The following is a 12,379-nucleotide window of genomic DNA, read 5'->3' as shown; positions in this document are numbered from 1 at the left end:
GTCTCCAGGCTATACTTAATCCAACCTCAGAGCATGAACTGATTCAGCTGCATTTCACTCTATGCCAAATTCAAAGCGATTTGATTAATTTTGTTCATACTATCACACAATCTAGTACTGGATGGCTGATTGACCTACTACTGGCCATGGCTTATGTCTGTTTTCTCTTTCACTTGCCAGATACAATAGCCTGGGATATAATAAATGGCATAAACCTATGATATTCATTATATCATAATTATTTCTAATGCTGGCATAAGCATGAATACTGTAACTTTGTTTAAAGGAACAATATTGACTAGAAAAATTTTCTATTATTATTATCATCGTCATCATTTATTACCCACTCTTTGCCCAAAGATCCTAGGGCAGGTTGCAACAATTGTAAAATACAGCATTAAAAACAACCTAAAATCACAAAATAGAGTTGGTCCTAAAAAATATACATCTCAGGTATCAAAGGACAGGGTAAAGGGGTGCATGTTCAGCATTTGCCTAACACTGTACGATGAAGTTGCCAGACGCACGCTGGTAGGGAGAGAGTTCCACAACTTGACAAAAAATGCCCTCTCCCAGGCAACAACCCCGAGCTACAGAGAACAGTGGAACTACCAAAGGAGCAGGGCCAGCACCAGGCATGACTGGGCCCTTGGGCACCAGCTTGCCCCGGACGCACGTCTCCTGCCTGTTTCACCTCTCTCTTGTCTTCTGTTGCTGCACGTACTGCGCACACAGGGCTGCCATCCACCAAGATGGCAGTGGAGGCTTCTCTAAGAGGCTGATGTCCCCACCGCCATCTTGGTTAATGGCATGTATGCGGTGTGGTATGCTACGAGCATACACGCGCACATGCCTGCCATCAACCAAGATGGCAGTAGGAGCATCAGCCCCTTAAAAAAGCCTCCACCGCCATCTTGGTGGATGGCAACCCTGTGCGCACAGCTCACGCAGCCTCAGAAGACAGGAGAGAGAGGTAAGTGGAACGAGCAAATGGGTGGGTGTCCTGAAAGCTCCCTCCCTGTGATCTGCGGCAGGATCGCAGAAGGGGAACGCTACTCCCCCACCCTAATGAGGGGCTCTACAGGGGGGCCTGTGGGCTGCGGGGCCCTCAGCCAGGGCCCAACCTGACCGCCCTTTGACGCAGGCCCTGCAAAGGAGCCCCCTCTGCTGATCGCAATACCCAAGAGGGTCTGTAGAGAAGGAGGCGGTCTTTCAGATATTTGGGACTTTTAGAGCTTTAAACACTAATTTGGACCCAGTAACAAAGTGGCAACCTGCAAAGATCCTGCCACAATCAGCATTTTATGACTGAAAATACGTTTTCATTTTTTACATACAAATGTCTGATCTTTGTTATATTTTGCAAGAGATTCTTGGATTCCCAGTTAATTCCAGCTGTAATTCAAAGCACTGGTGTTGACCTTGAAAACCATATTACATCAACAGCCTTCACCACAGCATTCAAGAGAGTACCTATACTTTGATGAGTCACTGCTCTTCATTACAGTAAACATAACTAAGCGTTATGATGAACATCCACCAAAAATGTTCCTCCACATATAGATCTACATCCCTGACATAATATAGCAGGGGCAGGGAACCTATTTTCAACTGTAGGGCCACATTCCATTCTGGCTAACATCCCGGGGGCCACATGCTAGCAGTAGGTGGGACCACTTCCACTCTTTCACCTCTACACCTAACACCCATATACACGTAGCACCTGAAAAAACATTTTCCCCTCCGCTGCCTAGTAAGGGCATTAAGATCAGCAAATGAAACCTGGCTAGTTTTGCCACAGTCTGATGATTATCAGCTTATGGTAACATGGAGGTGTGCTTTTTCACTGGTGGCACCAGTATTGTGGAGTGACCTCCCTATTAAAATATGACAGGACCAACTTGTACTGGCATTCCGTCAGCATTCCATCAATTCTTGAAAACACACCTGTTTAGACAAGCATTCTCCTGAATATGAAGTTCTTGATCCAACTGTTCATTGCTTTTTTAACTGTTTGATTGTTATGCTTTTTAACAGGCTTGTTTTATTGTATATTTTAAATATCTGCATTTTTAATATTTAATGGAATTGTTTTATTGTGTATTTTAATTATGTATGGATTTTATAATTGATTTTATGTTTGTAAACCACTTAGAAGCTGTTGTAGCATGTAAGCAGTATATCATCATCATCAATTCTCACATATAGCATATATCAGCCCATCCATTCACTCGCACACACAACCATTCTCTCTCTCTCTCACACACACACACACACACACAGAGCAAGAGCTTTTTCGAGCCTAATTTCCTGAGTGAGGGGAGTGATATTTGTGGGGATCACAGTGTACTGGAAGGAATGGTCAGCCCTTCCTTTCCCAGCCGCAGTCTCCATCCTCCCCCCCCCATACAGCAATTAGGCTTGGAAACAGCTTCCCATTGGAGCTAATGGAAGGTTTTTAAAAGCAAGACTTGCTGCAAGGGGATGCTGCAGACAGAATGGGGAGGCTCTGCAGGCTAAAGGTTCCCCACCTCTGATGTACAGAACTTAGCCATGTCCACAGGTCACAGGCTCCTGGCTGTGCAAGCCAATGATGTTGAGCAGAAGTGGGGAAACTCAATACTATGATGCCAGAACATGGATACTGCATGAATACACTGGATGGGGGAGCTGGAGGCATGGCTGCCTTTTCAGTGGCAGCCATGCATTTAGTGTAATATCAAGAATTGTCCCAAAATCATCTGAGGATACCCTAGCCTGTGTGCCTCAACATTCTGGGGCCAGCCTGATGGTGAAAGGGAGCAAATATTTTCCAAAGTGGAACTCTCTGCCCAAAGTTCATCCAGCCAGCAACCTCATGGCAATTACAGACAATTGCAAGAATATTGCAGGGAACATCCAAAAATAATCTGGGATATAAATCAATATCCAAGCATGTCTCTCCACATGTGACCGTTGCCTCTGTTCCAATGAATTGATGAACTGAATAAATGGATACCAGGTGATGGGGAAATTGTCTGTTTTTGTGCATCTTTGTGCTTTTTGAAATTAACAAGTTAAATTTTCAGGTAAAGCAACAGTCCAAACCTGACCATACCTTGAGTCCAGGGAAAGACCCTCCAATGTACACCATTTCTGTGCTATTTCTCAGCGCACCATCACTAAAAGAAGAAGGATCAAGTTCTTGAACAAGATATCTTGGTTAGCACCTCATGGTCTTTTTAAAGACCATTTCATTCTATAATGTCTATGTGTTTAAACAGCTGCATACTTTCTACTTCTGCAGTGGAACTTGCTGCCAGGGCCCATTTAACATTGACCTTCCCATTTATATTTTTAAGGTTCTGATTATTTTTAAATTGTTTTATTGTTTTTCTGTCAGCTACCTTGATGGGCAGAAAGGTGACATATAAAATAAATACATCTAGGGGCTTATCCAAACGGAGCGGGATAATCCACGGTTTCCATATTCGGTTTGTCATCTGATAGTCCTCACTTTGCCTTTTAGTTTGCTCTTTCCCAATTAAAAAAACCGCTTTTTTGCACCCGCACACGCAGCGGTAAGACCCCTACATTCTTTTTGCTTTTTCCAAGCTCCGCCTCTAAAACCTCCCCTTATCAACCAATTGGTCAGCAAAAAAATGATGTATGCTCCTCTCCCCCTTTGCAACGAAGCACAATATGGCTGTAAAGGAGTTCTCCCCGCAGAAGGAAAGGGGGAAGGAGGCGGTGGTCGGTTTCAGCCTGCCTCCAGAAAGCTTTGTCAATTTCATTCTACTGGCTGGGGTTTTTGCTTCAAATCATTTCACTGTGGGAAGGAAAGGGAGAAGGAGGGGGGTGACACGTTTCATGCTTTTTTGGAGAAATAAGTGCAATTGCCAGCATGTGTATCTCCTTAAATATCCATAAAGGCAGAAAAGCATACATTCCTTTAAGCGAAATATCGCAAATACAAACAAGAAAGGGGCTGCTCCTCAGTTTCACCTGCCTTGGGAAAGCTTTGTCAATTTCATTCTCTATGGTTTTCCAGTCTCTAAGGAGATACACACCTGGCATTTGCACTTATTTCTCAAAAAAAGCAAGAAATGTGTCACACACCCCTCCTTCTCCCTTTCCTTCCCCCAGGGAAATGATTTGAAACAAAAACCCCAGCCAGTAGAATGAAATTGACAAAGCTTTCCCCAGGCAGGCATGAAACTGACTAGCAGCCCCTTTCTCCCTTGCTGTGCATTGCAGATCTCACCCAGAGCGGCAGCCCAGTTTGCAGGCTGGCAAAAAATAAAATGCATCTGCACAGTAGTTGCAGACACCCCCCCAACACCCCACCATTGTGATGATTGGTTCAATTTTCCCGGGCTTATTCTCGCACATGCGCAAAAGTGCAGATACGAGATTGGCTGGAATGAGGAGAAGGAGCAAGGGGAAATGCCCAAGAACCGCCCATCAGCTGTAAAGTCCGCGGTATTGCATCCTACCTCCTGAAGGCACAGCAGATGATTCTTTGCAATACCCGCATTTTTGCCGGTATTGCAAGGAGCGGATTTAACCCGCGAAAATGCGTAACAGCACGAGACATCATTTGGACAACAGAAAAATAATGAACACACATAGCGGGCGTGTCACACATTTTGCAGTCATCTGGATGAGCCCTATGTCCTGTTACCAAACTTGACAGGCTTTGTGTGGGCACAAATGTGAAGACACCTCCCAAGGCTAAAGACTTTGTTCATGGCTTAAATGAAATTGAACATAAATGTCCAGAAAAAAATGATGCTAGCCTAGCTAGAGTTGAGAAGCACGGGCAGAGGTCAGGAAAGATTCAGCAACTTAAAAGCTTGCCAGCGCATCTTACAACTTGTCTGATCCAAGGGAACACTCTGTTCTACTTTAGCCCTTTCAGGCACTTTTGAAAGCATGCAGAGAGGAAGCTCCCCAAAAAAACTCAGAACCAACCTTGCCCTATGTGTGTCAAGAGGAAGCTTTAGGGATTCCAGGTTCCATTTCCTATGGGAGCTCTCCTTTGAGTATACTCTCAATGCTGGCTCTAGGCACCACACCACCTAGAGGAGTACATAATACTCTAGAGGCAGCAGCAAAAGTGGCCAGCTAGGGAATCAGTAGTACTCAACAGCTGGCTGGTCAATATGCCATGCATTGGCTGGCCAGGGTATAATCCCACATTAAATAAAATTATTACAATGACTTATGAAACACATGCTTTCTGAATAGTGGATCATGTCATTAGATAAACCCTACCACAAAAGAAGCTGGTGTTTCTACTGAAAGCGAGATTACAACTGGGCTCATCAAGGTCTTGAATTCAAGGGGTTCATACAATTTTAAATGCAGCAGCAAAACTTAGTAAAACTATTAGGCAGAAGGGACAATAACTGAATAGGATATAGTCATGCCATAAGTCATCCTCATCTGTTCAGTTTGAAATCTCTGCATGTAATATCCATTAGAAAATATGTTGCAATGCAACATCACTGGCTCACCCCAGGGTTTCCATAACAGAAATAAACAGACAAATGGCATGTTCTAACCTAACCCTTCAGACTTCTTGCTGGAAGCATGCTTTTTTATTTACTTTGAAGTTAAGATCTTGTGCTTGAGGTTCTCTTTTCTTCTTTCAGCAAAGTGGTGTTGTGGTTGCACTCCTAAGGATGCTTACTAGGGAATCAACCCTACTGAAAACAGTGGAACTTACTCACTGGTAAACATGCATAGGATTGCTCTGTAAAACCCACTCAACTTAATGACACTTCGGAGTACAGATTGCTTAGGATTGCAGTATGTGTTACCACAGTGGCCTTGCCTTCCCATTTCACAATCATTCTGTCTGAAACCCTGGTGCAAATCACACACTCACTCATTTTGAGCTTGCTGAGAAGATTGCATAAAGCGCCCCCTCTATGGGTCTGCTTGCACAATGTACAGAATTGAAAAAATGCTTGTCTTCTTTTGCAGAAAAGAGAGGGGGAAAGCTTTTGACTTGTTTCAAACTTGGATCACATATCAAATGTTTTACTGTGGGCTGTAGGGAAAAAAAGAATTATGTACCCCACCCATGCTGTTTTAATAATCCAATCCAGTAATTTGCAGGTGATACTTCTATATAGCCAAAATATATTAAGACAGCTGGACCTGACTGGGTGTTGCAACAAAAACTATTAGGAAAGCCTCCAGAACATTGCATTTTAATTGATAAGAAAAGGCCGGTGAATCCATCCCCATGCCACGAAGACAAGTACCCAAGCTTCCTGACTTCCTGTCCTCTCTAACACCATGGAACAAAATACCAATGTTGAGATAACACAAAAGTCAGACGGGTGGGAAAACAGTATGTCAAAGAAGTCTGGATTCCATCAAGCCAAGTCACTTGGCAACAGGGGAAAGACCCGCTTTCTCTTTGCCCCCACGCGCTTAAAAAAAGAGAACGGCAGATAAAAAGATAAGTTCTATGTAATTCCCTCAAACAAAGAATTGAATAAAACAGATGTACTTCAGGCAGCGCATAAGGACTCCACCCTTCCAAGTCCTTGTGTTTACTTCTCCCTCCCTTCACTCAGAACGCTCAGGCGAATCTCCAACAGTTTCATCTCTACCACTTTCTTTTGTTGCAAAACACACACACACAAAATAAAATTTTCCGCTGCCTTGCAGAGAGATAATGCCAAGCAACACCAGGATTTATTCGTAATGCCTGCACAGGTTTTGTTTTGTTTTACATTTCATTGCTCTTCACTTCTTCTGTGTTTGCAGAACAGTGCTCAGAAGGCAAAGAATCTTCAGCTTTTCAACTCCATCTCCCACTTATCTACTGTTCCGCTTCTTTTCCCCCGTTTCACAGTATTAACACACACGCACACCCCACACTCACGCACACACAGTCATCTGTGCATTGCGAGCTTCTCTATCCACTTTTATTCAACGTATGCAAGCCACACTCAGCACTACAAAAGGGGGGAAAAACTCACCCCCCTCAAACTCTTCCTCGTCTTGCGTCCGTATTGTTCCCAAACATCCTAGAAAAGCAATCAGAGTGACAAAAGTTCTTCTTTGGGTCCAGGTTGCCATCATGTCTAAATATTAGACACGCATATCCTCCTCCTGGGGCAGGAAAAAGTGCAAAAAAGTGTAAAAATATTATTTGTACACCATGAAGTCAACTCTTTTCCTTTCAGCACTCACGCAAGGCAAAAAAGAAAAGTCTGCCAGTTGCCCGATCCTTGCTTCCTTTTTTAACACACTTTGCTCTTGCAGAACTTGCAAACACTTCCCCCCCCACCCCCGGTGATGCAGCTTTAAATAGGAAGAATGCTGCCTCCACTTTTTTTCCTGCCCCCTTTCGCTTTCTTCGGGCTCATAATCATCCAGTCCCTGGCAAGGAATAGCGTGATTGATGGTAAACAACCGAATCAGAACTAGCTTCGCTCTCCCCTCAAACTTTTCCCCCTATTTTTTTTTAACATCCACCTTTTTTTAGAGGAGCTTTCCTTTTTGTTTCTTCCCCCCCCCTTTTTTTTTTCCTGCTGTTGTTCAGGAAAAGATCTGGGAGCAGAACATACTTGGCGGAGAGCAGATTATTCTACTAGTCACACTCTTGGAAGGAGGAGAAGGGACGCCAAGATGCTAAAACGCTCATTATATGGTAAGGGGCCAGGGAAAGGGAAGCTACCCACCCCCCTCCAAGCTTCTGGGTGGAGGCTTTGCCCCCATCACTGTTAATGACTGCTGGGGAGTTTTAACTATTCCTCTGCCCCTCTGGTTGCTGCATTCTCTACGGCTGCCTAGGTGACCATAAAGTTGTCAGTCCTCGCTCTCTCGATAGTGGTAGGGCAATCCAGTGCGTAAAGTGGTCATATCTGTTCCTCATATGGTCCCATTTCTGTGCCATTCTCCTCTCTACCACTTGGCATGCGGGTGAGTGAGAAAAAGGTTGTTGGCCTTTAAGTGTTAACTGCTGCTGAAATTTTAGGTATTCACTGGTTTATACTGCTCTGCTCTGAGGTTGCTGCGCAAAACGACACAAAAACACAAACAGCAAGCCTGTTTCCCTATATAGGGAAAGGGCCAGAGCTCAGTGGTAGAGCACCTGCTTTTCATGCAGAAGTGCCAGTTTCAGTCCCCAGCTTCTCTAAGTAGGGCTGGGAATGTTCCCCATCGGAAACCCTGGAGAGGTGCTGCCAGTCAGTGTAGACAATACTGAGCTAAATGGACAAATAGTCTGATCTGGTATAAGGCAGCATCCTATGTTTTGGTCAGCTAACAACACAATCATATTATAGAGCACTTCCTATAAACTCAGTGTAACCTGCAGGAAGGATGGGTTGCTTATCTGTTGCTGCTGCCAGTCAGTGGAGACAATATAGATGGACCAAAGGTCTGACTCACTATAAGGCAGCTTCCTATAGTGGTTGTATCCAGTGCCATGGTTCTCCATTTATATCCACACTGTACATATAAAGCACATGGCTTTCCCCCAAAAAATCCTGGGCACTGTAGCTTACCCCTCACAGAGCTACAATTCCCAGCACCCTAATCAAACTGCAGTTCCCAGGATGCTTTGCTGGAAGCCAGGTGCTTTAAATAATGATGTGGCTACTGTTTGGCACCTTGGAAGCCACAAAAATAGCCCAAAATCATTCTGTGCCATCTGTTGCTGGCTCACCTTAATTCAGAGATAACTGGTGGGCACAAGGGAGTGCTTAACCACTCACATAATTTATCCCCAAACTGGTCCCACAGGCTCCTCAACATTTTGGGATTGACACCAGCTTGGAGTGGGGGGACTGCCCTGGGACAAGAGGGACACTGAAGAAGTTTCAATCATGAAAAGAAAGGCAGGGTATAAATGTAGTAAATAAATAATAAATAAGAAGAAAGGTCAGACATCCCCTGCTTCCCTTAAGATGTCAACACAAGGGTTGGGAACTCCATGTTTTGCCTTCTAACATCTAGTTCAACCTTTATTCTTTATTAAATGGATATGGTGAAAGGGCCAGAAAATAGCCAGAGAAGTTCAGCCTTCATTCCTTAAATGTGTAGATTCACAGAATAGTAGAGTTGGAAGGGGCTTATAAGGCCATCAAGTCCCACCCCCTGCTCAATGCAGGAATCCAACTTAAAGCATACCTGACAAGGCGCAGTCTAGCTGCCTCTTGAATGCCTCCAGTGTTGGAGAGCCCACCACCTCCCTAGATAATAGGTTCCATTATAGTTCTGCTCTAACAGGAAGTTTTTCCTGATGTTCATTCGAAATCTGACTTCCTGTAACTTGAGCCCATTATTCTGTGTCCTGCACTCTGGAATGATCAAGAAGAGATCCTGGCCCTCACTGGTATGGTGAAAGGGCCAGGAAATAGCCAGAGACATGTATCATATACCCAGGAGCCTCAGAATTGTTAAATAATTATTAAGCTTCTGGAAACGTCAGAAGTATGTTTTGGTCTAATGGATGGCCACCTGTACATTGAAACAGTGAAATGCTAAATAGGGGCTCGTCCAAACTGACCTGGATAATCCATGTTTTCCATATTCGCGTTGTCATCTGTAAGTCCCCACTCGCCTGTTAACTCGCTGTTTCCCAATATAAAAAACCCGCTGTTTCTGCGCCTGCACAGGGCAGCAGGAGAACGTACACAAGCTATTTGGGTTTTCCCAGCCCCGCCTGTAGCACCACCCACTAGCATCCAATTGGTCAGCAAAAACTGATGCTCACGAGCTGTTCTTGTTTTCCCAGCCCCTCCTGTAACACCACCCCCTATCATACAATTGGTCAGCAAAATATGACATATGCTCCTCTCCCCCTTGTCACCGAAGCCCACACACTTGCGCTTGAACGCAAGAGCGCTAAAGTTTGAATTTCTAGAATTTCCTGACAGTTTGGTAGTAGTGGCCGCAATGGAGTTTTCCGAGTTTTTGGCTGTTGTACAGCTCCACCTGCAACTATTGCATATCTGCCTTGTTCAGCTGACGGATGTTGCCCTTCAATTCATGTTGGTGGCACGAAAAAGTGTGGGTGAGGAGAATGATGATGTGAGATCAGAAGAAAGCCGCGATCGATTGTTGCTTCTTAGGGGAAAGCAACTGCAGAACCAGGAAAAGAAATGGCGTTCACCTTTGTGGAAGAAGTTGGCTGTCATGGCCCGTAGCACCTTAAAACGAGATATCCCTCGTAGAGTTTGGGTTCAAGATCATGCAAGATTCTGGTGGGAGACTGCAATCTGGTGGGAGACTGCAAAGTTCTGCAATCCTGGTATGATGATCTATGGCTCGCCAACTTTCATATTACGAGGGCAACATTATACGAAATAGCTGGCCTTCTTCGACACCATCTGGAAAGGCAGGGAACCAATATGTGAGATGCAATACCAGTGGAGAAGAGGGTTGCTGTGACTGTTTGGTGGCTGGCAACAATGGAGTGTTACCGGGAGGTAGCGGTGAACTTCGGACTGGGGAAGTCAACCGTGGGAGACATTGTGGTGGAGGTCTGCCTGGCTATAGAGCATGTTCTTCTTTCAAGAACTGTCAATATTGGAAATCATCAGGAGGTATCTATTTTAAATGTGTCACTATTAGTATGTCTGGTTTGCACAAAAGCGAAAAAACGCAACTACATTAAAGTGCCTCTGGTTAATTTTCAGGTAATGGACGGCTTCATGAGAATGGGATTTCCACAGGTGATTGGTGTTGTTGATGGTTGCCACATCCCTATAATGGCTCCTGCGGGACAGGGCAAGGAATATATCAACTGCAAAGGTTTTTACTCGATTTTACTGCAAGGGACTTGTGATCATACTGGTCGTTTCATTAACATTGAGGTTGGCTGGAGTGGGCAAAATCATGACTCCTTCGTTTTTCGCAACTCAGCTATCTTTCAAGCAATGGATGCTGGGGTGTTCGTCCCAGGTAACCCCACAACAACAATCAGGGGGGTTCAAGTGCCTCCATTCATCCTTGCAGATGTTGCCTACCCAATGCACCGTTGGCTGATGAAGCCCTATGGGGGACATCTGGACAACTTCCAGATGGCTTGTAACTCCATCTTAACCGCTGCAGAAATGTGGTTGAAAGAAGTTTTGGGCGTTTAAAATCTAGGTAGAGACGTCTTACTGCACGCCTACCTGTCGCAGAGGAAAATTTTGTAAGTGTTGTGACTTCCTGTGTAGTGCTACACAACATTTGCAAGAGCAGGGGACATATTCTCCACGAGCACTTAGACGTGTCAGATGAGTTGGAACTTCCGGCATATGAGGAGCAGTTCCACAGAAATGACAATACGAATGCGTGCAGGGGGAATGCGGTTAGAGCTGCTATCACTCGCTTTATAATGGAGAACAATTTTAAAGTGGATTTCTTCCTTCAACATGAATGTCTGAGTAATATGTCCCACCCTCAATGTTAGATCAATGTTAGTTCTCTATATTTCCTTTACCTCCTTTCCCCTTGCTCCTCTTTCAAGTGTTCCCGGTGGTAAAATAAACCTCAAAACCAGTTATCTGCAAAGAATTGCTGTACTTGTGCTTCTTGATCACATTTGCGCTATTGCGCTCAATTGAATGTATGCATCCTGCACTTGTGCTTCTTGCTCACATTTGCGCTATTGCGTTAAATCGAATGCTATTGCGCTAAATCGAATGCCTTCTTTCCTCATATTAAGCTATTGGGAGATACACACGACGGTTAACGATTACTTCACGGGTGAAACACCACCCCCTCCGTCCTTTGGGGAGAGGGATGGTAACCGTGTCCAGGGTGGGGAGGCATTCCTAGGACGGCGACAGCGGCTGGGGCTGCCCGCCTGCTTGGGGGAAGAGATCCATTGTTCAGCATCTGAGGCGTGGGGGGGCCGATATGCAAGCCAGCTGTAGGATGGATGGCACAACAGCCACTGTGCCTATGTGTGTGTTTGACTGCCTGTAACCATACCGTACAGTGAACGGTTTCAAGGGAGCTTCTGCACTTCAACTGGTCGTTCATTTGAGCCTTTTGCAGGCTGTCCTTCAAGAGTCTTCTTTGAGCGCTCCCACACGCTCTGTTTTTCTCTCCATATATGTACTCCCCATCCCCGCCAGCACAGACCTCGGCTCCAGTGCAGTTTTGCATTGTTCCTGTATTTGCGATATATCACAAAACAGAATGCATGTGGTTTTTCCTTTTCGCAAACCACCTGCCCTGTGATTCCATGTGTTTCTCAATGCACCCCAAAGCAGTAACAATGTGTCATGTCTAGGAAGATAAACCACCAGTCTTGACATATTGTTAAACAGCCATGTATGCTGCTTTGCCTTTTACCAAATAAAAGTTTCCGGGGGAACACACTGCATGTGATCCCACTGGTTGCAACTGCAATAAAGTAACGACGTGTCTTGTC

The 12,379-nt window shown here is 44.8% G+C and overlaps 2 protein-coding genes across 3 annotated transcripts in view; one reads left to right on the top strand and one right to left on the bottom strand.

Moving 5' to 3' along the window:
- Window positions 1–7,500, bottom strand: part of COL5A2 (collagen type V alpha 2 chain) — a 189,289-nt gene extending 181,789 nt beyond the window's left edge. The window contains exon 1 of the mRNA XM_061608231.1: window positions 6,981–7,500. Within this exon, the coding sequence (XP_061464215.1) occupies window positions 6,981–7,083 (103 nt within the window). The 5' untranslated portion in view covers window positions 7,084–7,500. The remainder of the gene's footprint in view (window positions 1–6,980) is intronic.
- On the top strand, window positions 7,329–11,471 carry LOC133376326 (uncharacterized). Of its 2 annotated transcripts, XM_061608232.1 has the most exons (3): window positions 7,329–7,654; window positions 10,083–10,556; window positions 10,650–11,471. In XM_061608232.1, exons 2-3 carry the CDS (start codon window positions 10,422–10,424, stop codon window positions 11,094–11,096), a joined length of 582 nt encoding a protein of 193 aa, XP_061464216.1. In that variant the 5' UTR covers window positions 7,329–7,654; window positions 10,083–10,421; the 3' UTR covers window positions 11,097–11,471. The 2 variants fall into 2 exon arrangements, 1 of the variants encoding a protein (XP_061464216.1); XR_009760454.1 differs by lacking the exon at window positions 10,083–10,556.
- Window positions 11,472–12,379: the final 908 nt, after the last annotated feature.

The sequence above is a fragment of the Rhineura floridana genome, chromosome 2 (genome assembly GCF_030035675.1).
Source record: "Rhineura floridana isolate rRhiFlo1 chromosome 2, rRhiFlo1.hap2, whole genome shotgun sequence".
Classification (NCBI taxonomy): Eukaryota; Metazoa; Chordata; class Lepidosauria; order Squamata; family Rhineuridae; genus Rhineura; species Rhineura floridana.
The sequence above is the reverse complement of the archived record's forward strand: the minus strand, read 5'-3'. Positions and strand labels throughout refer to the sequence as shown.